At 38.8% G+C, this 26,712-nt stretch overlaps 2 protein-coding genes across 12 annotated transcripts in view; one reads left to right on the top strand and one right to left on the bottom strand.

Moving 5' to 3' along the window:
• zgc:152938 overlaps positions 1 to 10,707 on the bottom strand; it is a 15,949-nt gene extending 5,242 nt beyond the window's left edge. For 4 of the 11 annotated variants that reach the window (XR_012401640.1, XR_012401642.1, XR_012401645.1 and 1 more), the window contains exons 1-3: positions 10,444 to 10,707; positions 5,679 to 5,799; positions 77 to 286 (exon numbers count right to left, since the gene is read on the bottom strand). Coding sequence is in view for 3 of the 11 variants with exons in the window: in XM_073946685.1 (XP_073802786.1) it covers positions 77 to 286; positions 5,679 to 5,763 (295 nt within the window). In the remaining 8 variants the exon portion in view is untranslated. 11 annotated transcript variants of the gene reach the window in all.
• Positions 9,480 to 26,712, top strand: LOC101882787 (uncharacterized). Its single transcript, XM_005174396.6, has 3 exons — positions 9,480 to 9,537; positions 10,477 to 10,607; positions 23,081 to 26,712. Exons 2-3 carry the CDS (start codon positions 10,523 to 10,525, stop codon positions 23,821 to 23,823), a joined length of 828 nt encoding a protein of 275 aa, XP_005174453.2. The 5' UTR covers positions 9,480 to 9,537; positions 10,477 to 10,522; the 3' UTR covers positions 23,824 to 26,712.

Below are 26,712 nucleotides of genomic sequence, written 5' to 3'. Positions count from 1 at the left end.
ATACAAGAGCGCATTACGAAAAATACCCTTCGGAACTACTCCAGAAAACATGGATCATGCTTAATGTTAAACTTACCGTGAAATCCTATTTTCTCAGCAATCTCCTGCCACAGGGCTTCTCGTTTGTCGATGTGTTTGTAGTCGATGTGGTTTTGGTCAAAAAGTTCTCTCCTGTCAGACACCAGCGATATTAAACCCTCCACATCCATTCTTCTCCAGTAGGTTTTCCTCCGGGTTTCAGAAGAGCTTTCAGTGCAGCTCTGGGCTGGAGATCGAAAGGTCAAGTCTAGTTGGATGGCCCATGGAGGGAATAAAATGGTGAAATAATTACCACAATGGTAGGAAAAAAACAAACATTACTTTGCTGTGGTTTCATCCAAATATGTAAATGAGATGAGCAATGGTGTAATATCACTTAAAACTATAGTGAATCAAGTGTTTCAATCTAACGAGTCAACGAGAACAAAATCATTACTCTGATAAACTAGCAGCAAACACCAGACAGAAAAATGGAGATTTCTGCAGTAGAAAAAAAAAAAGCCACTGTTGGCCTTTGCTCTTTTCTAATAAAGGAGTTGCGCCTCAGAAGATGAAATGCAATGAACTGGGGCTGCACAATATATATATATATATATATATATATATATATATATATATATATATATATATATATATATATATATATATATATATATATATATATATATATATATATATATATATATATAGAGCATCGATATCGCGATGTGTGCATCATCCACAAGTCACGTCGCAAGATATGCAATGCTGCGTTATGAATGGCCAGAATCCACAGGTCAAGACACCTGAGATTTCAATTTAACCATTCTAGAGAAAGTTCTCAAATTTCCATGTTTACGGTTTGAGAACATTTTAAAAAAGTTGAGAACATTAAGAGCATAAAAAAAAAGGTTTAAAAATTGAATTTGTCATGTCATTTTCATACGCTTATCCAGGGCAGTGTCATGGTGGCTGCAGACTTAGGAGAGAACCCCAGACTTCCCTCTCCCCAGACACTTCCTGGCGTTTCCAGGCCAGCCGAGATACATAGTCCCTACAGCGTGTCCGGGGTCTTCCCCAAGGCCTCCTCCCAGTGGGTCATGCCTGGAACACCTCCCCAAGTAGGCGTCCTGGAGGCATCCGAAACAGATGCCCAAGCCACCTCAGCTGAGTTCTCTCGATGTGGAAGAACAGCAGGGGCTCTACTTTGAGCTCCTCCTGAGTGACCGAGCTCCTCACCCTGTTTTTACACCCACCCTGTAAAGGAAACTCATTTCAGCTGCTTGTATCTGAGATCTTGTCCTTTCGGTCATGACCCAAAGCCTTTCGGCTCAGCTCCTTCACCACAACAGACCGGTACATTGACGCATTACTGCTGGCGCTGCACCAATCCGCCTGTCAATCTCCACTCCATCCTTCCCTCACTCGTGAACAAAACCCTAAGATACCTGAACTCCTCCACCTGGGGCAAGGACTTTCCTCCAACCTGGAAATGGCAAACCGCCTTTTTCCTGTGGAGCGCCATGGCCTCGGACTTGGAGGTGCTGATTCTCATCCCAGCCGCTTCAAACTTGGCAGCAAACCGCCCCAGTGCATGCTGAAGGTCCATGTTCGATGAAGCCAACAGAACGACATAGTCTGCAAATCACAGAGATAAAATCCTGTGGTCCCCGAACCTGACCCCCTCCAGCCCAAGGCTGCGCTTTGAAATTCTGTCCATAAAAATTATGAACCGAATTGGCGATAAAGGGCAGCCCTGCCCAAGTCCAACATGCACTGGGAATCAGTCTGACTTATAGCCGGCAACGCAAACCAGACTCCTACTTCATACAGGGACAAGACAGCCCTTAACAAAAGCACCTCTGACCCAATTCTCCCACAACACCCTCCACAAAATGCTACGAGGGACACAGTCAAATGTCTTCTCCAAGTCCACAAAACACATGTGGACTGGTTGGACATATTACCATGAACCCTCGAGCACCCTAGTGAGGGTATAGAGCCGGTCCAGTGTGCCACGGCCTAGATGAAAACCGCATTGTCCCTCCTGGATCCTAGGTTCAACCATCCGCCGGATCCTCATCTCCCTTTATACATTTAAAAATATACATTTGATTGATTTATTTATATGATGACTCTTTTACATTTGATTATTTAATTCCTGTACTTGAATACTGTTAGACACTCCCCAGTCAACCATAAAGCAGGGCTCGAAATTACCCTTTTTTCTTGGTAGCACCGGTGCTCCTAACTTTAAATGTTGGCTGATGCGCCTGAATTTAGTCACACCCACCAATTATGAGCACCGTTACTACAAGTGTTATACAAACATATTTATTGTATTTGAAAAATCAACACTAATCAAACCAACAAGCAAAAAAAATAAAAAAAATTAATAAATATGTCTCAACGAAATCCCGTTATCACAAGAAAATACATTTTTATAACAACATGACAGAGTGACTAAAGCATACATGGAGCGCTCACCGGCCCTGCACGCACTGCTTGAATGAATCTGTTAACGGTATAACTGTGCTGTTCTCACAAGTGCTTTCTGATATTGCACTGATTCTTTTGACATACTGTACCCTATTATATGCATACATGTTAATAGCAATACCGTTTTTTTAGGAGTAGCGATGTTAGTTTACTCAGTGCAAGCCTGTTTGCGATGGTGTACGTGGTGTTAAATTTGACAAAGCTGCCTCTTGCACGGCAGACAGCATCTGGTGATTATATGAAGGATTAAACAGAAGCTCTCGTGCTAGATGTGGCAAACAGTTACCTGAAAACTCTCCCACATAGCGGACTTGAAGCCAATAGAAGTCTTCTACTCTTGGAAAAGTGTAGATGGTGGAGTAACATTCAGCACATGGTCACTAATAAGATGTGTCATTATTTGTAACTTTAGATGGTTTCTAAAACTAAATCTGTTTGTTATCTTCATTCTCATCTTCAGCGCTTTACAATTTTTCGCGGTAGTAGCTCTCACTGTCCTCCTAAGCCAGAAGGCACTGAGTGATTGACAGCTGATATTAACCAATCATTCGCGTTCAGTGCTAGAGCAGTGGTGGGCCAATAAGAAGAGCGTGAAGGCGGGGCAAGCATTACGGACTTGGATTTGTTTACTGCAGCAAGTTGACATGACAACTGTTTTAAACCATTCCTGAGCGCTGCGTTTCGCGTTTCAAGTGCAGACAAACAGCTTAGAGATGCATTCTGCGTGAATGTTTCCCGAATCCGCGCATGTGCTGAATATTTTGCAGTAAAAACTGGTCGCACACAACAATTTTAAACACTCGCACATATGCTCCGAATTATATTTTAAGGTCGCATAGATAAAATTTCGGCCGCATATGCAACCAAAATGGGTCGCAATTTCGAGCCCTGTAAAGCACTGTTTACTTCACTTAAATATTTACTCCATTGTGTTTATGACTGTAGTTTGTTTATTATAAATGTCTACAAGTACATAAAACATTTATATTTCACTCCCATAAGAATCCTCTCAGTCAATCTAAAGTAATGACTTTCCAATTAGAGCTATTTTAGTCATGTGGTGAAATTATTTATAGCAGGGAGAAAAAATAAAAATGCAATGCCAAACTTTTCCAATATTGTGCAGCTCTACAATGAACACATGAGAGCGCTCTTAGGGAGCGCAGACAGATGCTCAAGAAGATAATAATAATAATAATAATAATTCTGAAGCACTGTTATGACAGGCAGACAGCTGAGTCCTTTTACAGACAGCAAAACCACATTTCAGATCAGTGTAAAGCTGGAAAAGCTACAAAAGTCCAGTAATGCGTCGCATCACAGACATTATCTGATCATCATCAACGAGTTTACTGACGCTCATGCTAGAAAGCAAATAATTTTGTTTCCATTGTAGTTTATGCACATTTCTTTTACCTGATATTAAATCAATGCTTCTCAGTTACTCATTTTCTAAAGCCTGAGGATGAGCTTAAAAAAAATATTATAATAATAATAAATTTAAAATAAATTCACAAATGTTGAGCATTTCTCAAACAGAAGGACCAAACTCTTCAACCCGTCCTCATATTTACCCTCTTTCCAAATGCTTAAACCTAAAAATGGCTGGTTTTACAAGAATTCTGAGCCATCCATCAAATTTTATGAGCTTACCCTCCAGCAGAAGATAGAAAAACTTTTATTCCAGTGTCAATCAGACTGTTGAACACTAATCAGCAGTGCACAAGTCTATGCACGTGTTTTATGTGTGTGTGATTTTTTTATTCTTTATTATACCAGGATCTGCTGAAATGATCATGAGCCCACAGTATACTTGTAAACAACTTGAGTTTCTTTCTTCTTTTGAACACAAAAATAGTTTGAAGAAAGCTGAAAACCTGTAACTGTTGACTTTAAAAGTAGGAGAAAAAAGATAAACTATTAAAAAAAACAAAAAAAACAAAAACAAAAGTTAACCGGTTACAGGTTTCCAACACTCTTCAAAATATCCTCTGTTCAAAAGAATTAAAAATGAAATTCAGAAAGGTTATGCAGGGGTTCCCAAACTCGTTTAGCCCACAACCCCCAAAATAACAATAGCAGTGACTTGCAACCCCCAATATTCATTGAGGTGGTCATAAATGTATAATCCTTGCACACAACGGCACAGACATACCAAAACGCCCAAGTCTATTCATCGTTTAATTTTGAAAAATGCCACTCGGAGATCACCCTCCATGTTCAGTTGTGACCTGTATTACTTTTTAAATGTACACGAGTGCGGTAGAGGTGTCAAAGTTTCATCTGGTGTCATATAATCAATCTGCTGCAGCTGACGCCATTGCTGCGTCTTTAAATTTAACGTATTGAAAGTTTAATTTACGTAATTGAAAGGCTGATGGCTTCTCATTTACGTATCGTTTTTGTAATGTTTATTAACATCTTAATGTTATTTTTAACTTATTTTGTTCTTCTGTAGGTTATGAATAAATATGGTCATTCTAATGGTTTAATAAAATGATTTTGATATTTGGAAAATCAAAACGCAATCAGAAGTCAACATTATCCCGCAATTCCCTGGGAGGGTCTCGACCCCCACTTTGGGAACAAATGAAGGAGCTTGATGAGGATTCAGCAGCCTAGAAATGCAGCCTTACTAGGGTGCATCCTTCAGCATAATAAACACCTACAGAGTTAATCCCACATTTCATAGCATGTTTTATGAACTGTTTTTGTTAATTGCATAGTAAAGTGATAGAAACTACTGTTTTTTTTATGTATGTATGTATGTATGTATGTATGTGTATATATATATATATATATATATATATATATATATATATATATATATATATATATATATATATATATATATATAAATAAAAAACAGTAGTTTCTATCACTTTACTATGCAATTAACAAAAACAGTTCATAAAACATGCTATGAAATGTGGGATTAACTCTGTAGGTGTTTATTATGCTGAAGGATGCACCCTAGTAAGGCTGCATTTCTAGGTATATATATGTATATATGTATATATGTATATATATATATAAAGTTTGTCTTTTAGGAGTTGCTTTGTGTCCAATAAAAGCACTTTATGAGGCACTCGTATGACATTCTTCAAAGTCCTGCTTCATGTGTTTGATTTGACTTATGCTTTAAGGATGTAAAAATCAACCTGTTTGTTCCTCAGGATCTTCTTGTTTTATTATGAAGACTTGTTCGATCCTCACGTCTTCGCTCTCCTCTTTAACATTCGACATGTTTATATAGACGTCACGTCTCGCTTCACTGTTCACCTGTTTAGGATGAAAAATCACAATTACCAGAAAGAAAAAAAAATTTAACAAGAATAAAAACTGCGAGTGGAGCGGTGGTGAAAAAGGTTTGAGAAATTAATTCTGCATCCATTGAGAGACTTTAATTCTAATTCATTAATTCTGAGCTAAGTTTTGAGCAGCTGACGGCGCTCTAGGCATAGAAAAGTTGGTTTTATATTCACACATTCGTAATTTCCCCTTAATAATATAATTTCTTTAAAGTATTATTTGCAAACTCCAAACAGTGAAGTCATATTAGCAGCCAATGACTATCAAAGTACAACATTTGTTCACAGTCGGTTAAACACAGAGTGTTAATGTTGTTTTCAAGCCACACTTGCATGCTAATTCCGATCGAATATTCAAAGTAACATGGTAATCAATATAGAGACTTCTAAATGAACGCATGTGAATATAAAACCAACTTTACCTCGATTTCTAGGCTGGTGTTTAAAAGCGGACGGTGCTCTATGTACTAATGTACTGTTGTGTTCAAATATCCATGTGTAGGGTGTATGTAAGTGAATGTAGATGTTTAAATGGAAACAGATTCTTTCTTTATTATTATTTATCCTAGTGAGTGTTTTAACATTTACCCTTCAGGAACTGCAAACGGAAATCAGCAGTTTTGCTGAAGCCTGGCACAATAACTTAAAGGATAAATATGAATTTGTAGCTAAATAATTAAAGGTGCCACAACTTTATCATGTCACTTGATCATATAGATAATTATCATATTTACAGGCTTTTTGCACCTGCACAACTTTGGTTTTCCATGTGCCCTTAAGTGTAATCGTGTTGTTTACATTTACCTCTATTTTTAGATTACATTATATGTGTAATTGTATTCATGGTCTTTTTTTTTTTTATTCTATTTTTTATTAATATATTAATAGAGGTAAAGTTGGTTTTGTATTCGCAAATTAAGACTTTTCCCCCCTAATAATAAAATTTCATAAAAGTATTACTTGCAAAGCCTCAACAGCGAAATCATATTAGCAGCAAATGACTATCAAAGTACAACATTGTTCACAGTCAAATAAACAGTGTTAGTGTTGTTTAGAAGTCATACTTGCATGCCAATTCCGATCGAATATTCAAAGTAACATGGTAAACAATAGAGACTTCTAGATGAACGAATATAAAACCAACATTACCTCTATTTAATATTATATGTTAGGCACCTGAGAGTAATGCAGTTTCGATTCTCTGCATGCTAACTCATGCATTCAGAGATGTCGTTTACACTCACAGAGCTACATTACACATCAACTAAGATCATACAGATATCATAATCAAACGTCCCTTTAATACTTATTTGCATTCAAATTAATTGCTTGCTTAAATTACTTCAGTATCTTATATTCTGACATTTTAAAAACGGTCTGCCCTTTTTATTTTTGTTATTGCTGTTTTTTTTTGTTTTTTTTTGCTTAACACTGATGTATTATTTGCAATGAACTTGTACAACTGTTTACAATTAATATTTGTAACATTGTCAGTATTAAACTGAGGAAAACATCTGTAAAATTAGCCAAAAACTAATGACTGAGTAAAAGTTGGTTTTATATCCGCACATTCAGACATTCCCCTTAATAATATAATTTCATCGAAGTATTATTTGCAAACTCTGAACAAATGTTGTACTTTGATAGTCATTGGCTGTTAATATGATTTCACTGTTTACAGTCGGTTAAACACCGAGTGTTAATGTTGTTTAGAAGTCATACTTGCATGCTAAATCAGATCGAATATTCAAAGTAACATGGTAAACAATACATAGACTTCTTAATGAACATATGTGCGAATATAAAACCAACTTTACCTCTATTGACTGAGACCATGTTTACTAAGTTACAGTAAAAACGGACTGCCTGTACTGTCAGGTTCACTCTCTGTTCTCGTGTGAACGTGATTTGCAGCATTACACAGTGTTACATTCAGTGAAAAATTGTTTGCTTTTCATTTATGATAAAAACTTTCGCTGTCATTAAACGGTCCGTGTTGATCTATACACTTCAGGAGTAATAAATCGAGCCTACCTTCTGTTCAATCGCAAGCACGGGAGCGCGCCGCGGTCTTATGACGTCACACGGCTACCAAAACAAAAGTTTTGTTCAATAAAAGTCTCTTAATTCATAAAACAATATGCCGGAATAAACGCCGTTAAAGAGCTTAGAATTAGGAGAGTCTATGCTCTGACGCAGGTCACTCTTAATACGTGTAAATAAGGAATTAAAGTGAAATATGTGATGATATATTTTAGTAAAAAAAAAAAAAGTTTAATAACTTAACCTCAATGCTAAAATATAGTTGTGTTCTCGGACATCCTTATCTTTAACCACTTAAATTTAAAAGGTTTAAAGATAATACATGAGAAAGGAGGATCAAATTACCATTTGTTTATCTTTCCATTTTTTTTACAATTTGCACCAGAGAACAGTAAGATATTTGTAAATAACAAAATTCAAGCCTACACAAAATGACAGCAATAGTAACAATGAGAAGTTAAGCGCAAGCTGATATTATAAAAACAAAACTGTAAATAAAAAAATTAAAAAAAAAAAAAAAGCAAAAGGAAAGGTGGACTCATGTATGCGTGATTTGCACAATACCGGTCCATGATATTCCAATAATCTATTTCTTGTTTTTAACCAATCTAAGAGATTTAATAAATACATAAATTTAATTTTTATTTAATTAAATAAAAATGTGAAAATGAAGTTGGTTTTATAGACAACTTTATTTGAACCTGACAATACAAGAACATAAGAACGAAGTTCAAGGGATCACAGACAGATCTTAAAAAAAGGTCAATAACCCACAAAGTCATAAGAATAAATATAATGATTGACAAATAACATACCATTAGACAAAGGAGAATGATAATGATAATAATAATAAAATTACTAAGCAAACTAAATTAAACATGAATTAAATTACTTAAATTACCATAAGGAAAGCAGCTAAAAAGCGAGGATCTTCTTTAAATACATCTGTTTAATATTTCAGAAATCCAAGTTTTTTTCCCAAGAACATTCTATTCTAAAATAAAAAATATTTGCAAATATCTGTTTGTGAATTAAAAATTTGCCATAGAAGATCAGGCGTTTATCTTTTGAGTTTTAATAGAAAATAATGTCTTTTAGACCAGTGGTTCTCAAACTGTGGTACGTGTACCACTAGTGGTACATAGGCTGCCTTCTATTGGTACACAGAGTAATCCAATTTGTCATATGTACATGCAACATATCAAAATTTATCAAAAATGGCTCAAAAATGACTATGACGAGATATAGCCTATACTCATGAAGTATTTCCAGGCTTCGATGAATAGTATATATGTTAACACTTTTTTTTTTTTTTTTAAACTTTAACTATAGCCTACCATTTTTTTATAAATAAACTTTTAAAAGAATTTAAATTTAAACATTGACATTGTGTTTGTTTGTTTACATATAAAAGCACAGTAGTTTAAATTTTCAAACCATTTAAAAAGGTTTAAAGTGGCCGATAATAATAAATATTATTAATAACATTAATTAATCTGCCACGTTATTAAACTATGCAGAGCTGTAGCTACTTAATTAGGCCTACTACACTACTCTATTTCAATACTGGTCATTATGGTTTTATAGACAAGTCTTTTATTTTGATGTGGCGACGTGACATCATACGGAGGCTCCGCCCCCGTGTTCGCGATTCAGCATATGAAAGGTTTGTATTTGTAAGCTTTTATTGTAAACATCGATTAAAAATACATCAGTCAACGTTCTTACAAAATTATAAATAAACGGAATATTTTTCATTGTACTGGTACTTGTAACAATGAAATTACATTTGACAGTAATGCTGACCTAGCGTCAACATCATTACGGGTATAAATAGCAGCAAATTTGACATCTCTCATATTTACAAAATATATTATTTATTTATTTAAAAAAGTAAACTAGAAATTATGAAAAAAGAAAAAGTTGATTGTTACATGTCTACCTACAACATTTAAGACAGGAATCAAGTTATCTTGCTCTTAATTTCTGTTAATGCTGCCAAGGAGATCAAATCTTTAAAAAAGGACGCTTATGAATTCATTCACAACAAATACCGCAAAAAAAGTTAAACACGTTCTTGCAGCAACATTAAAGATGCTAAATATATATATATATATATACATATGTGTGTGTGTGTGTGTGTGGGGGGGGGGGGCGAATACAGAGAAATATTACTGAGGTAAAGTTGGTTTTACATTCACACATTCTCCTTAATAGTATCAAAAAAAAAAAAAAAAAAAAAAAAGTACCAAATTCTAAATATGGAATTCATATTATCAGCAAATGACTATCAAAGTAGAACATTGTTCAGTCAATTAAACGGCGCTAATAATGTTTTAAAGTCATTCTTACATGCGAATTCAGACCAAGTACCATGGTAAATAGTTTAGAGAGCGTGTCTGAGCGAACGTGAGAATATAAAACTTTACCTCAATGAAACAAAACAAAAAAAAAAAAACAGGAAAATGTTCCTCTTGATCGACTAAACTGCAGATTTGATTCGTTTGTTGCACAACATACCTCATTAATTATTTTAAACGCTTTAAATATTTATTTTACATTCTTCTCTTACCTGAGCTGTTGTTTACTCTCCTCTTAAACACAGAGAAAAACTCCTGCTGAAGCGACTGCATCCTCACACTGTTATAAAGATGGCGTTTATTAAAGAGGAGAATGAAGACATCAGGATTGTAGAAGTGTTCACAGTGAAACAAGAAGATCTTGAAGAACAAACAGGTTGGTTTTCATTGTCAAAACTGAACTCAAGTCGTTTGACCCTCATTTAGATCTGCAGCTCTACACAAGCGAAGGAGGGTTTAGAAGAATGGCATACGAGAGCCTCAACATGGCGTCACTGCAACATATAATCGCCTGAATGCCCAATTAGTCAAATCAGGTGTTTTTAATTAGGGTTAAATCTCCAATTTGAAAGCTGCGTCGCTTCAGGAACTGAGTTTAACACGGCTGTTCTAAATGTAGAGTAGGTACGATATAAGATTACAAAATATAACATCTATGTTACAGCCTATATATGTTTAGGACACTAGTTATATAATACAGCTAGAACATATTAAAGAGTTGTGACAACTGATGTTAACTTCAAGAATCTTCTCTTTAATTTATCAACAAAAGCAACTCCAGTACTCCAAAAAAGAAAAAAAAAACATAAATAATTCACAAATTATGGCTACAAATATGCAAATTTCAATAATAAAAAAAATTTAAATGCTCGAGGAGCAAAAAGGACCACCCAACGTTTAACGAACATTTAAAATGCATTATGGCTGTCTGGAATACTTCTGATTGTTCAGTGATGAAATTCCAAGATATTTTAATTTTAATCAATTAATCAGTGATTAATTAGTCAACCGGTGAATCGTAAGTCTGATCAGTGATTGGCTCCTGCACTGGAATGTGGGGCTTAATTCATCACATTAGCCCCTTTCACACATACAGACCTTTCCGGAAAATTACCGACAATTTTCCGGAAAGGTTGTATGTGTGAACAGGTCCTTTTTGAAAATACCGGTAAATTCGTTCTGGCTATTTTCCGGAAAGAGAAGTTGTAACATTACCGGCAATTTGCCGGAATGCTGCGCTGTGTGAATGTAGAAGGAATATTTCCGGAATAAGCGCGTGCACGTCTAGAACGTGCTGACGTAAGACTTCTGCTTTGGCCAATCACAACAGTCAGACGCATTTACGTCCGCGCGGTTTGTGAGAATAAAAGCCTTTGAATATTTTTCCAGACGCATTTAGCTGCTAGAAGTTAGTCAGATCACGTTTATATGTTCTCCTTAATGCCAACTGTGCAAATAATCATCGATGAAATGCTTATGATAAGCCGTTGTTTGTTTACCTTCAAGCTTTGCGTGTGCCCATGAAACAGCCTGTGAGCGCCTGCACACGTACATATTATGAACATCTCGACATGAGAAAGTGATCCTGTGAAAGTTGTTTACAATATTGATCATCAAAAGAGTTTGTAATTTAGTCAAATGTTTACAAATACAAGCGCAGCCGTTTAAAGCTCATTTGTGGTGAATGATGTCAGAATTTACCGGTATTTTGGAATGGATGTGTGAATGCTCTTTTCCGGAAAATTTCCGTGACGTCCTCGCCTGTGTGAACAGCGCTTTTTTGAATATACCGGTAAAGTCGTTCCGTAAATTTTCCGGATATTTACCGGTATCACTGTGTGAAAGGGGCTATTAACCACTTTTTCCCATTCAAAACTTTATTAGTGACATGTTTTGTGTATTCTAGTCTTTTACAGACCTTTTTCTTTGGAGCGTAAAATTACCCATTATGCTTTGCGTGTATGCGCAAGGAGCATGCTAAGAACTTCTGGTCGTCAGCTGATGCGTATAAACACATGGACACCTTTGAAACGATGGTTTTAATCTATTTTAACTGCTTTTAGCATCTTTGAACTAATACTGTTGTCGATCAGCACCACCTTCTGAGGTCCGTTCTTCATACGTGGATTACTCAGTTAGCTGGATTTGGATATTGACGATTTGACACGATCCAGGTTCGTTTCGTTCTTCAAAGCTCATCCGAGAGTTGTTGTCATGGAAACAGTTCTGCTAGCTCAAACCTGATCGGGAGCAGGTTCAATTCATATAAACAGGATTAGATCGGCTCAGTTCAAGCAAAGATAATACAGAAAGTATGTTCCGAATTCTGATATTTTCTTACAGTAGTAGTTATATACACTTGGGAAAATGGTACATATTTTTTAACTATATATATTAAGTTATAGTCATTAATAAAATAAATAAAGTTATACATATTAATAAAGCGTATGCAATCTGCACCCTCGAAATGAAAGTACAAAGACTGCCACCTGGTGGTGCAAAGAGAAAACTTATTGATATGAACTTTTTAGATCGCTTTAGTACAAATTGTGTATAATAGAAATGCACAACATGTGACTGTTTTTTAAAGCAATAATACATTTATGCAGTCATAAACATGTTTGGATAGTTAATATGCCAGTGATGCTTCACAAAAGTTGCAGACGCCTTTACCAATATGAAAATGCTTTTGTAAACAACCAGTTATTCTTTACATTGATTAAACGGCTACTATAATAAAGAAAATCTTTTCTAAATGTAGAACTAAATACATTGATTTGCATTGAAATACATGATGAATACTCTTGTCTTGACAAATGAAAGTGTAAAGCCTGCAGTTTACAACAAATGTGGAAAGTTCTTGTGTGTCATATTTAACAAACCGTTTACTGCTAATTTGATGTAATTTTGCTCACATGGATAATTGAATATTTCTCAGATGATGTCATTACGCTGCTGTGCCGTCAGCCAATCGTGGCATTGCTGATCATGATTTCGAGGATCGATAGATCTGTCCTTCACAACACACGCAGCGATCTCAGATCAGTTCATCCAGACATTCTAATCTGATTCGCGAACTTGTTTGAAGAACCAAATTAGCGAGAGATCAGTTATCAAGATGAAAAGATCCAGGATCTGCCAAATCATCTTAGATCATTTAAGCGAGGTACGAAGAACGGACCCCTGGACTGAATATTTAGAAATGCGATCTAATAGGATGGAAAACAATTGTGTGTGAGGCATTTCCCCCTTGTTGTCAGACGGCATCCTCAATGAAGCCTGTAAGAGCCATTATGTTTTTTGTAATGCTGTTTTTGACCACTGGGTGGAGTGGGGGTTTGGAGGAGTATATAGGTAGACAAAGACTTAGAACAACAGGTGTGTAATTAGAGGGAAGAACAACATTTTTTGACAAATGTAGTGACACAAATGACCATTTTGTCACTTGAGGTGTTGTAGGGTTGTTTCTGACGCGTGAGAGCTCAACAAACAATTGTCCTCCAAATACTGCTTATCAGATTTATTTTTTGCACAGACAGTTCTTATGGTTCAATTTCCACTCACAGTCTGATATATAAATGCTCATAAAATCACATTGAATGCCTCCATAAAGCTCTTTCAAACACGGTCAAAAAATGGCTTCTTTGTGGATCATCATGCATCATTTTTGGACTTTCTTGAGGAGCAGCCGTGATGAACTGAATGAATGAAACAAAGGTATGTGTAGCGCTACTTAATGAATGACTTTGTGTGCACACAATAGCGTAAATCCAATGCATTGGTTGCTTAAGTTTTAAAGTTGCTTAGGAGGCAAACGATTTCAGCTGTGAATATGAGTTTAATGAATTGTGATGATGATGGTGCTGCTACCTGTGAACAGACAGAGACTATTGTGCCATTTGAGAAGGTTGAAATAGAGCATGTGAGGGAAAAGCGGCTCATTAAGCTCACTCCTAAGGCTTTATTGGAAAAATTGGAAACTCTGCAAAAGACAAGAAAGTGTAAACTAAGCAAGGCAAAGAACTTAATGGCTATTATAAAGGATTTTATGTCCAACCGAGAATATGAAAAGGAGGTGCAGTGTTCTTTTGAGAAATTCATCAAATTGAGAGACGAAACAAAGGAAATGCACAATTCGGTGATGGTTCTTTTGCCCAGTGAAGAAAAGGAAAAACAACAAACATGGTTCAATGGAAAGATGTTGATTTGCGATGAGTTTGTAGATGATGTTGAGAAATGGTTGAGCGCTGAAAGTCAAGTTTCATGTTCTGGTGTTGATGCAAGGGTATGTCAAGAGGATGTTAATCCAGATGATAGCATTTCCAACATATCCTCATGTAAATCCAGTAAATCGTCCAGTAAGAAAAGTTCAAGCAGTGTACGTAGTGGGAGATCTTCTGCTGCTTCTGCACGAATCATGGCAGAGGCAGAGAAAGCTGCATTAATGGCTCGTGCAGCTGCTTTAAAGGAAAAGCATGCTTTGGAGGTACAACAAGAAAAGCTGAGACATAGACAAGAACAGCTGGATATTGATGCAGAGATTGCAGCCGCTACTGCAAAAATTGCTGTTTTAAATAATCAGTCTCTCAAAACCTGCACTGATGATATGAATGCATATTGTGATAAAGGAACTGTTACTCTCAACCCTCATGCAGAGGCATATATGCCAATAGAAGTCTCCCTGCAAGAAAGCTCAAGGAACGTGATTCAGCAAATTCACAGTGTGCCACAAATTGATCCTCATTTCACGTCACAAATGCAATCCTCAAGTGTAATGCAGAACAGTGATGGAATAATAACTTCGAACCTTTGTAGTATCTTGCAAAAACAAAATGAGATTACCACTCTGCTTGTACAACAACAACAATCCAGCACACTGCCTCAAAGAGATATTCCTGTGTTTGATGGCAATCCTCTGCAATATAAAACTTTTATGAGAGCATTTGAGCATGGAATAGAAGACAAAACCAAAAATAGTAGAGATTGTTTATACTTTCTGGAACAATATACACAAGGTCAGCCAAGGGAGATTGTGCGCAGTTGTCAGCATATGGATGCACAAAGAGGGTATGTGCAAGCTAAAGCATTGTTAAAGGAACATTACGGCAATGAATTCAAAATAGCTTCTGCATATGTAGAAAAGGTTTTGGCATGGCCTTCAATAAAATCTGAGGATGTAAATTCATTGCAGAGTTATGCTCTCTTTTTGCGTGGATGCTGTAATGTAATGGAAGAAATTGACTATATGGAAGAGCTAGAGATGCCAAGCAATTTGAAAACAATCATCATGAAGTTGCCTTACAAATTAAGGGAAAATTGGAGAACTGTTGCATGTGAGTTAATGGAAAGACGCAAGCAGAGAGCACGGTTTAAAGATATTGTGATATTTGTTGAACGTCAAGTCAAAATGTCATCAGATCCCTTGTTTGGTGATATCCAGAGTACCCAGCCTGTGCAACAGAAATTCCAACCTAAGACTAAAGTTAGAAACAGCTTTGCAACAACGGTTGTCACCAACAATAAATCAATTCAATGCTGTGAGACTGATTTAAGATCAAAGGCCCCAGTTGTATGTTTGTGCTGCAAACGTGATCACTTATTGGACCAGTGTACACAAATGCAAAACAAGCTGCATAAAGACAAATTGAACTTTCTAAAGGAAAAAGGTGTTTGTTTTGGCTGTCTTTCTTTTGGACACATAAGTAAAAGATGTGATAAGCGCTTGACTTGTACAGTGTGTGGTCAAAAGCATCCCAGCATTTTGCATATCCAACAAAAGGAAAGAGTGTGCACTCAAGAACAAAGTCATTCATCTTTAAGTAGTGCACATGTTGCCCTTACAACATGTGGTCAAACAGGGGCCGGTGACGATGGAGACTGTGCATTATCAATTGTACCAGTTCAAGTCAAATCCAGCAAGGGACAAACGGTAATTCAAACCTATGCATTTTTGGATCCTGGCAGTTCTGCCACATTTTGTTCAGAACGCTTAATGCATAGTTTGAAATTAAAGGGAAAGGAAACTAATATTGTTTTGAAAACAATGGGCAATCAAAGGGCTGTTAATAGCACTGTTTTGACTGGATTGGAAGTGTCTAACCTTCTTGATGACACCTTTTATAGTCTTCCAGAAGTCTTCACTCAAGAAAGAATGCCTGTATCCAGAGACAACATTGTCACTCAAAAGGATTTGGAAAATTGGCCATATCTGAAAGGTGTTGAGATTCCTCAAATTCCTGCTGATGTGGATTTGCTGATTGGAGCAAATGCTTCCAGGGTAATGGAGCCCTGGGAGGTTATAAACAGCAATGGAGATGGACCTTATGCAGTTAGAACCCTATTGGGATGGGTTGTAAATGGACCACTCCAAGGAAGCAGGAATAAGGTCAAATGTTCAGGTGTGACTGTTAACAGGATTTCTGTAAGAAAATTGGAGGATATGCTTGGTAAACAATACAATCATGACTTTAATGAGAATTCTGTTGAAAAGAAGGAAATGTCAAGAGAAGAGCATGCCTTTATGGAAAAGGTAAGCAAGTCAATTGAGTTTCAAGATGGACATTATAAATTGAATCTTCCTTTTAGGATGGAAATTCCCATGTTGCCAAACAACCTTTGTGTGGCTAAACAGCGCTTAATTGGATTGAAAAGGAAATTTGAAAGAAACAAGATTTTCCATCAAGAATATAAAGATTTCATGGATGAGGTAATTAAACACGGTTATGCCGAAATAGTACCGTTACATCAATTAAAACAGGATGAAGGGAAAGTTTGGTATATCCCTCACCATGGGGTTTATCACCCCAAGAAGCAAACATTAAGAGTGGTGTTTGATTGTGGAGCTGCCTTTAAAGGTACATCATTGAATGATCAGCTTCTGCAGGGTCCTAATCTGACAAATTCACTGTTGGGAGTTCTTGTGAGGTTTCGACAAGAGCCTATTGCATTTATGGCTGATGTAAAAGCAATGTTTCACCAGGTTAAAGTTGCAGAAGAAGATACTGACTTTCTTCGTTTCCTATGGTGGCCAGATGGTGATATCAATCAGGACTCTGTGGAATACAGGATGAAAGTGCATTTGTTTGGTGCTGTGTCGTCCCCAAGTTGTGCTTGCTATGCTTTACGTAGAACTGCTGAGGACAACAAAGATGACTTTCCTGAAAAGGTAATTGACACAATTTACACAAACTTCTACATGGATGATTGTTTGAAAAGTGTACCTTCTGAGGAAGAGGCCGTCTTGATGATCAAGGATCTCACAGATGTCTGCTTAGCAGGAGGTTTCCAGTTAATAAAATGGATCAGCAATAGCCGCATTGTGCTACAAAGTGTACCTGAAGAACACCGAGCACAGGGCATAAAAATGATGGATCTGGACAAGGACCAGTTGCCAATGGAAAGAGCTCTTGGTTTGTGGTGGTGTGTTGAATCTGACACTTTCAATTTTAAAATAACTAGCAAAGATCATCCTTGCACCAGGCGTGGTGTCCTGTCAAAGGTATGCTCTGTCTATGATCCTTTAGGATTTTTGGCTCCATTCACTCTTACAGCAAAAATTCTCCTGCAAGAGTTATGTAGGATAAGATGTGGATGGGATGATCTGCTACCCTCATATCTCCAAAGGCAGTGGTCTTTATGGTTAAAAGAGCTTGAGAAGATGGCAGATTTCAAGATGGACAGATGTCTAAAACCAGCAGGAATGGATGAACTTACCAACGTTCAGTTGCATCATTTTGCTGACGCAAGTACACTTGGATATGGCACTGTGACGTACCTTAGGATGGAGACAAAACATGATGTTCATGTAACATTCCTACTCAGTAAAGCTAGAGTAGCACCTTTGAAATCAGTAACTATTCCACGTCTTGAATTGACAGCTGCTGTGCTTGCTGCTCGAGTGGACAAAATGTTAAGGGCAGAGATGCAGTTTCCATTGGTTTATTCAGTATTCTGGACAGATAGTACGTCCGTGTTGAAATACATAAAAAATGAGGACAAACGTTTTCTTACCTTTGTCGCCAACAGGATCTCTGCAATAAGAGAAATTACAACACCATTACAGTGGCGATACATACCTACGACTCAAAATCCAGCAGACTGTTGCTCCAGAGGTCTGAAAGCAGATCAGCTATTAACAAACAGAGAATGGATCAATGGACCAAGTTATCTGTGGAAACCAGTGGAAGAATGGCCAGCACAAATATTTGATTCTGCTCTTAAAGCAGATGATCCTGAAGTCAAGAGGAACATATGTGTAAATAGCACTCTTGTTAGTGAACAGTCAAATGCTACTCATAGGCTGATTACTCATTTGTCAGACTGGACAAAGTTGAAGGTTGCTGTTGCTTGGCTCTTGAAATTAAAGACAGTTCTGAAACAACGAAGTCAAAAGAGAAAGGAAATTCAAGCCTCTTTAGACTCTTCTGGAGTAACTTCTAAAAAGACGGAGAAAGAACTTCGAAAACTAACTGGTTCTGTGGTTACACCAAATTTAAGTTTGCAGGATGTGAATGAAGCTGAAGTAGCTATTGTTGCATTCAGTCAAAGGCAACAGTTTAAAAAGGAAATCGATGCTCTGTCAGTTTCACCTGTTTCAAAAATAAGCCGAGACAGCAAGCTGTATAAATTGGATCCCGTCTATCAAGACGGTATTTTGAGAGTAGGAGGACGATTGAGAAATTCTGCTATGCCGGAAGAAAGAAAGCATCCGATCATTCTGGCTAAGGATCAGCATATTGCCACGCTCATCTTGCGTCATATACACCAACAGTTAGGTCACAGTGGAAGAAATTATATGCTTTCAGAGCTGAGGAAAAGATATTGGATCATTAAGGGTAATGCAGCTGCCAGAAGGATTATATCGAGTTGTGGCCATTGTAGACGTTTTGGAGTTAAGGTGGGTGAGCAGAAGATGGCAGACTTGCCAAAGGAACGACTCCTTCCCGATTTGCCTCCATTTTCGAATGTTGGGGTGGATTATTTTGGTCCTGTGGAAGTTAAAAGAGGACGCTCCATTGTAAAACGTTACGGAGTCATCTTTACTTGCATGGCAAGTCGAGCAGTTCATCTGGAAGTCGCCTACTCATTGGACACTGATTCATGTATTAACACTCTTCGAAGATTTATCTGCAGACGAGGGCAAGTAACTCAAATAAGATCAGATAATGGTACCAACTTTGTTGCCGCAGAAAAGGAATTAAAGGAATCACTGAGATCATGGAATCAAAACAAGATTCAAAGGGCAATGCTCCAGAAAGGTGTCCAGTGGAGTTTCAATCCTCCAGGAGGTTCGCATTATGGTGGAATCTGGGAACGTGTAATCAGAATGGTCAAAAGAATTTTGAATTCCATCCTACATCAGCAGATTTTGGATGATGAAGGATTCCATACTGTACTATGTGAAATTGAGGCCATTCTAAATGATCGCCCAATAACTAAGTTGTCAGATGACCCCAATGATTTGGAGCCACTTACTCCAAACCATCTTCTTCAGATGAAAGGTAAACCAGTATTACCACCTGGATTATTTGAAAAATCTGAATTATACAGCAAGAGGAGATGGAAACAGGTCCAGTATATGTGTGACTTATTCTGGAAAAGATGGACAAATGAATATTTGCCTTTGCTTCAAGATCGGCAGAAATGGAATAAGGAAAGGAGAAACTTTGTTCCTGGTGACATTGTTGTCATTGTGGACTCGTCTGCCCCTCGAGGGTCTTGGTTAATGGGGCGAATTCTGGAGGTTTTTCCAGATAAAAATGGACTTGTTCGTTCTGTGCGAGTACAAACTAAAACCAGTGTACTTGAGAGACCCGTGACAAAACTTTGTCTGTTGTATGACAACATGGAAATATAATGGACTGATGGTAAAGACTGTTAAATTTGACACCTACACAGAATTGATTAATGCAATGTTTATAGTGTTGCTTTAATGGCTCTTTGTATGTACATTGTTGAATTGTTATGTCTACCTGCCATGTACAATTAGGGGCCGGGGTGTAAGAGCCATTATGTTTTTTGTAATGCTGTTTTTGACCACTGGGTGGAGTGGGGGTTTGGAGGAGTATATAGGTAGACAAAGACTTAGAACAACAGGTGTGTAATTAGAGGGAAGAACAACATTTTTTGACCGTGTTTGAAAGAGCTTTATGGAGGCATTCAATGTGATTTTATGAGCATTTATATATCAGACTGTGAGTGGAAATTGAACCATAAGAACTGTCTGTGCAAAAAATAAATCTGATAAGCAGTATTTGGAGGACAATTGTTTGTTGAGCTCTCACGCGTCAGAAACAACCCTACAACACCTCAAGTGACAAAATGGTCATTTGTGTCACTACAAAGCCTCGTCATCGCTATAGTCAACAGTTTCTCTTTCTTTCAAATATATCACCAGCCCAAACACATGTAATTCACCAAAATGTTTGACACACACACATAGCCTACTGTAATGTCGCACTAACACATTGATTTAATAACTTTCACAAAGTGAAAATAAAGTGACATTTTGAAATGACAGAAAAACACAAACCGGGGTAAATACAACACGCGAAACATAAACGGCTTGCGATTAGAATCAACAGCAAATCAGCCAGCAGAGTATCAGTAACAGACTTTTATTGGTCATTTCCCTGCTGAAAAATCCAGCTTAAACCAGCCTATGCTGGTTAGCAGGTTTAGTTGGTCGACCAGGCTGGTTTTAGAGGGTTTTTGGCCACCTCCAGGCTGGTTTCCAGCCTGGTCTTAGCTGGTCAGGCAGAGAGATGACCAGCTAAAACCAGCTTGACCAGCCTAGCCAAGCCTGGAGCCCAGCCAAAACCAGCTATATCCAGCTTAAACCAGGCTGGTCAAGCTGGTTTTAGCTGGATTTGGCTGGTCATTTTCCAGCCTGACAAGCTAAGACCAGGCTGGAAATGGCTGGAAACCAGCCTGGAAAGGGCCCAAACCCCTCTAAAACCAGGCTGGTCAACCAGCTAAAACCAGCCAACCAGCCTAAGCTGGATTAAGCTGGATTTTTCAGCAGCGTTTTGTAAATTGCATGACTTGCATATCTGTTAAGTTTCAGTCCAGTAATTTGGTTTGCTCTATGATGCAGTGAAGTATTGCGTGCGTGTGTGTGTGTGTGTGTGTGTGTATTGAAGAGCCACTGAGCTATCAGCTGACAGGCTGGGGACACACACACACACACACACTGTATTTATGACAGCAGACACGTGAGCTAGGAGAACGTTTTTCTCTCGCGCTTGAACCACATCTGACAGATTATAATGGCTTTAACATACACTTTTCCGAAGTTGTGTCACAAAACCACTCTGTGATTCACTCAAAATGCTATTGAAACCCATTTTCGCAGTGCAAATTACCAGATGTAAAGGGTGTAAATGGAAGTTCTAAGCATTCAGCAGCCAAGAAAAATGTCTTTAATACGAAAGTTAATGTATGCTTCATTCACTGCTATAGTTGAACTGAATTAACTAAATTGGCCGTAGCTTATGAGTGTGTGTGAATGTGAGAGTGTATGGGTGTTTCTCAGTACTGGTTTGCGACTGGAAGGGCATCCGCTGTGTAAAACATTTGCTGGAATAGTTGGTGGTTCATTTAACTGTGGCAAATGAATGAATCATTATATTAACAAAAACTTTGCAAACCTCTACTAATTTTGGCCACCATGGTAAACAGCTCCTCGCGGAGACTGCCGTCTAAACCAGAACGCCACAGCACCCGCGAGACCTATATGAGACGGGCCGAGGGAGAAGGAGATGGAAAAAAAAGGAAGAAAGACAGAGTAGACAGAGAAAGGGGAGAGAGGAAAAAGAACAAAAAATTGGGGTTCGGTTCTCCAGACACGCTGCCACTCGGTCCTCCACCAGCTGAGAGATGCGACGACGTGCTGGGAGCCCTGTGGAGGAATCTATCCACCCGTTCGTCTTCTGGCGTCCGGCGGCGGTTCTCCTGGCTGGCTGGCGGCATTTCTGGTCTCCTGCTCCGCTCCCGCTTCAGTGGACGGATGCAGGCTCTGGCATCATGGCGGATCGCGGCGACTCCCCCGGGTTCTGTGGGATGGCTCCCTTCAGCACTTTCCCCTCGGGTGGTGAGCCCCGTGTCCCCTGCTCCTTCCCATGCTGGGAGACGGCAGCAGGCAGATCCTTTCCTCGCCAGCCTCAGGCCGCCCCGGCACTCTGGGCAGACGACCGGGTTTCTCCCCCACTCGGGTTAACTCCCAAACACTCGCCCCTCTCTCTCAGCGACGAGGGCATCTGGACAACGCGTCCGTCCTTCTCCCAAGCTTCGGCACCACTGTAATAAAGTTCACGGCTCTTTGGCCGCCGGGAAGAAGGAGGCGGAGAACCGACGCAGTTTTTAACTGATTTATTAATAACAGTGACGGCAGCTCCTCACGGAGGCTGCCATCTAAACCAAAACAAACGGAAAGCAAAAGTAAAATATGTCCGTGCCCGGTCCTCTCTCGGCTTCCTCTGCCATCGGTCCTCTTTTTATGGTCCAGAGCTCCTTCCGTGGGATCCGAGGCAGGTGCGCACCGCAGGTGTATCCACCTACGCGGTGGCCTCACTCCGGTCCCACAGCTCTCGGCCACGCCCCCTCGCCACACACGTTTACCTTAAATGCACACAATAGTGAAGCATCAACATAGTTAGTTTGTGGTTAGCTTAGTTTAGCTAAAAAAAAAACAAACATTTGTTTTATCCGTAGTAAAAGGGTGGGTGAATTTGGTAAGGGCAGCACCTTAGCACTTAACCTTGCAGGAATCCTTTTGAGTCTAAAGGATTTGCTGGTTTTCATGTTTGTTGCTTGTGCCTGGTTGATGGTAACTTGTCTTCACTGATTTAGGACTGATGACACTGAAAGATGAAACTGAAGATCTGGATGAAAATGAAGAGAAGGACCAATATGAAAAGCACGATGATTTAAAGACGGAAGAACAATCCACGTTGACTAAGAAGACTTCATCACAGAAAACCAAACCTAACTCTTTTTTCTCTAGCCATCATTGTGGAAAAGGTTTGAACAGTCAAACATATCCTGAAGACCGCATAAGAGTTCGCCGTGGAAAGAAACTTTATATGTGCCAACAGTGTGGGAAAAGTTTCAGTCACAGACGACATCTTGAAGTTCACATGAGAGTTCACACCGGAGAGAGACCTTTCATCTGCCAGCAGTGTGGAAAGTGTTTCACCCAAAAACAAAATCTCAGTATTCACCAGAGAGTTCACACCGGAGAGAAGCCTTACACCTGCAAGCAGTGCGGAAACAGTTTCACACAAAAGCATTCGTTTGAAGTACACGCAAGAATTCACAACGGAGAGAAGCCATATCCCTGCCCGCAGTGTGATAGGAGATTCAATGTAAAACAAAACCTTGAGGTTCACATGAGAGTTCACACCAGAGAGAAACCGTTCACCTGTCAGCAGTGTGGAAAGACTTTTGCTCATGTACAGTCATTGAATAGCCATAAACGAGCTCACACTGGAGAGAAGCCGTACGCGTGCTTCCTGTGCGGAAAGAGTTTCACTCAAAAACAAAATCTTGATCTTCACAAGAGACTTCACAGTGGAGAGAAGCCTTACGCGTAACTCTTTTCATTCAAAAAGGAAACATGCAAATTAGAGCTATTCACCAATCTGTTTGGATCTGAAAACCCAAGATTCTACGTGATAGGTTTAGGTCCAAGATTTTGACATGCTTCAGAGACAGGTCAGGTTTGGTGTTTATTGTGAACGACATTGATTTTTGGGAATGGTTGGATTGGAAAATCAATGCTGTCTAGTTTGTTTGGACTCAATTTATGCACAGCAGATTTGGGTATTTTGGGAGCTTAGTGTGGGTGATAATCGACTAAAGAGGACAATGCAATTCAGTGTTTTAAGACAAGGGTGTCCAAACTCCTGGAGGAGGCCAGTGTCCTGCAAAGTTTAGTTCCAACCCCAATCAGACAAACCTGGGCTTGCTAATCAAACTTTTACTAGGCTTTCTAGAAACATGGTGTGTTAAGGCAAGTTGGAGCAAAAATCTGCAGGACATCGGCTCTCCAGGACTGAGTTTGGACAGCCCTGCTCTAAGCATTTTGATGGATTAACATTCATAAGTTGTTCTGGCACTTTTAATTTGTTTTCTTTTAGAGACGACCCTTAAACTTTAATGAAGTAAAGTAAGCATTGTGAAGTACCATTTCTCGAAATTGGTCCTGAGTATCAAGGATAGGAGAGTTTGGGTCATTCACTCATCTTTCCTAATCTTCATCCTTATGCTGCGTTCACACCAGACGCGGAATGTGCGTCAAGCGCGAGTGATTTACAAGTCAATGCAAACGTGCGAATAGACATACTGAGATATTTCAGCAGTACTTCAAATTGAGCATGTCCCAGTTTGATGACCTGTTGTCTTGTGTCAGCAGGAGGATTTCCCCTCGGGACACCAACTACAGGCACTATGGCATAATCAGGCCATACTAGAGCAAGCTTCTGATTGGTTAAAGCGAGCAATTCAAGCATTAACTGCGTCAAACTCCCAAAATGCTCAAGTCGTATCATGTCATTTGCTCGATTTGCGTCATTCGTGCCGCAGGATGTCTATTCGCGTATTTGCATTGACTTAACATGTACATCACTCTTGCTTGATGCTTCATCCACATCAGGTGTGCACACACCATAATGGTGTTCAGTTGGGTTGAGGTTAGGACTCTGGGCAGGCCACTGCAGTTCCTCCACACTAAAGACCTCATTGCTGTTTTTTGGAGCTTTCTTTGTGCATTGGTAGACATTCATATTGTAACAGGAAGGTTCCATCCCAAAATCCGTTCGCACAAAGTTGGGAACGTGAAATTGTCCAAAATGTTTCGGTATGCTTAAGTATTAAGAGTAAAGCCTGGTTTATACTTCTGCGTCAAGTGACCGGCGTAACTCACGGCGGAGGCAACGCGCTTGGCTGTGCATTTATACTTCTGCGCGCTGTCTCTGTCGGTCTGCATTAACACTTCCATAACGCTAGTTGGCAGTGAGGTGTAAATGTTCCTCTGTGTCGAGTTTCTTTGCTTCTGTTTTGCTTTTCCTGAACACTTCCTGGTTGTAAAAGTGACTCAAACTCGCTCATTTTGAGGCAGGAACCGGCGGACGTGCAACAACTTTAACTATGAGGTAAACACAAAACAAAACTTTCCATCCGGAGCTCCTTCACGGGACTCCACACTTGTAAACAATTGCTCGCACCATTCGCGCGGCTCTCGGTCCCGCCCAGACTCGTCAGCGATACCAAGCCGACCAATCACAGAGCTTGCGCTATGCGTCGTTGCGACGTGTAGTTACAAATTTTGAGAGGTGCACGTCAGCGACGGCCACGGCGAAGGGCTATGCGTCAGCGCCGTTTGACGCAGAAGTATAAATCAGCCTTTACTTTCACTGGTACAGACTAGAGAGTAACCGAGCCCAAACCCCTAAAAAACAAAATTTTAACAATGATTATTGTTAAAGTGGAATTTGTGTTTAAGGGCTTATTATTGACATGTCATCGCTCTTCAGAGTAAAACTGAAACTGTGTCATTACTTTTTCTGTATGTCAAGCTATTTGTTTCCTCAGGACCTTCAGGCCCATCCAAGAAGACCTCTCATGTGGAACTGATGCTACTTGAACAGTTGTCACTATATGTGAATTTCACTGTGTTAAAGAATAAATTATTTTAATATTCTATTGTATAAAAGAGACTTTTTATGTTTGGTAAACTCCCAATGGAAAGACGTTTATTGTACCTTTCTGATAAGATCCCTGCTAGGGAGCAGAACAGCCTTAAAGTAGATGCGTATTCTTTGTGTATGTTTGTGCTGTTCTGTCTGGGTTTTAACCCAGGGGTTCCCAAACTTTTCAGCACGCGACCCCTAAAATAACAATGCCAGTGACTCGCGACCCCCAATATCCTCTGAGGTGGTTATAAATACAGAAAACTTGCATTCAATGGCGCACACACACACCAATAGACCCAAGTCTATTCTTCGTTTAATTTTTTTATGTATGTCAGTGCTGTAAATGGGCCAGAAAGTTTAACCTGGTGTTATAAAATCAATCTGCTGCATCTGACGCTATTGCTGTCTTTAATATAATGTATTTACCCTAGGGGTCGCAATCCAATAGAACAAGTAAATAAGCTACTATAGTAACTATAAACGACTGTTTTTTTCTCTTCAGTTGGTTATGGATAAAATATGGTAATTCTTATGGCCTAATAATAATAAGTAGATTTTTGGAAATCACCAGGCGACCCCCCTTCATTGTTCCGCGACCCCTCAAGGGGTCCCGACCCCCACTTTGAGAACCACTGTTTTAACCAATAAGGTAAAACAGCTCTATGTATGACGCGGTTAGTAACGTTATGTTAGTGTATAACTGTTGTTGTTTTGAGGTTGTGCAAGCGTTGAAGCTGGCTTCCCCTAATGAAACTGCAAACTATCTTCAGTAAACTTTCTTAGATTGAA

Source organism: Danio rerio, chromosome 4 (assembly GCF_049306965.1).
Source record: "Danio rerio strain Tuebingen ecotype United States chromosome 4, GRCz12tu, whole genome shotgun sequence".
Lineage (NCBI taxonomy): Eukaryota > Metazoa > Chordata > Actinopteri > Cypriniformes > Danionidae > Danio > Danio rerio.
The sequence above is the reverse complement of the archived record's forward strand: the minus strand, read 5'-3'. Positions and strand labels throughout refer to the sequence as shown.

Bases quoted from the DNA above. Each gene is read 5' to 3' on its own strand.
- LOC101882787 (XM_005174396.6), top strand. From the start codon at position 10,523: ATGGCGTTTATTAAAGAGGAGAATGAAGACATCAGGATTGTAGAAGTG. The intron at 10,608-23,080 runs GTTGGTTTTCAT...TCACTGATTTAG, and splicing joins AGATCTTGAAGAACAAACAG to GACTGATGACACTGAAAGAT.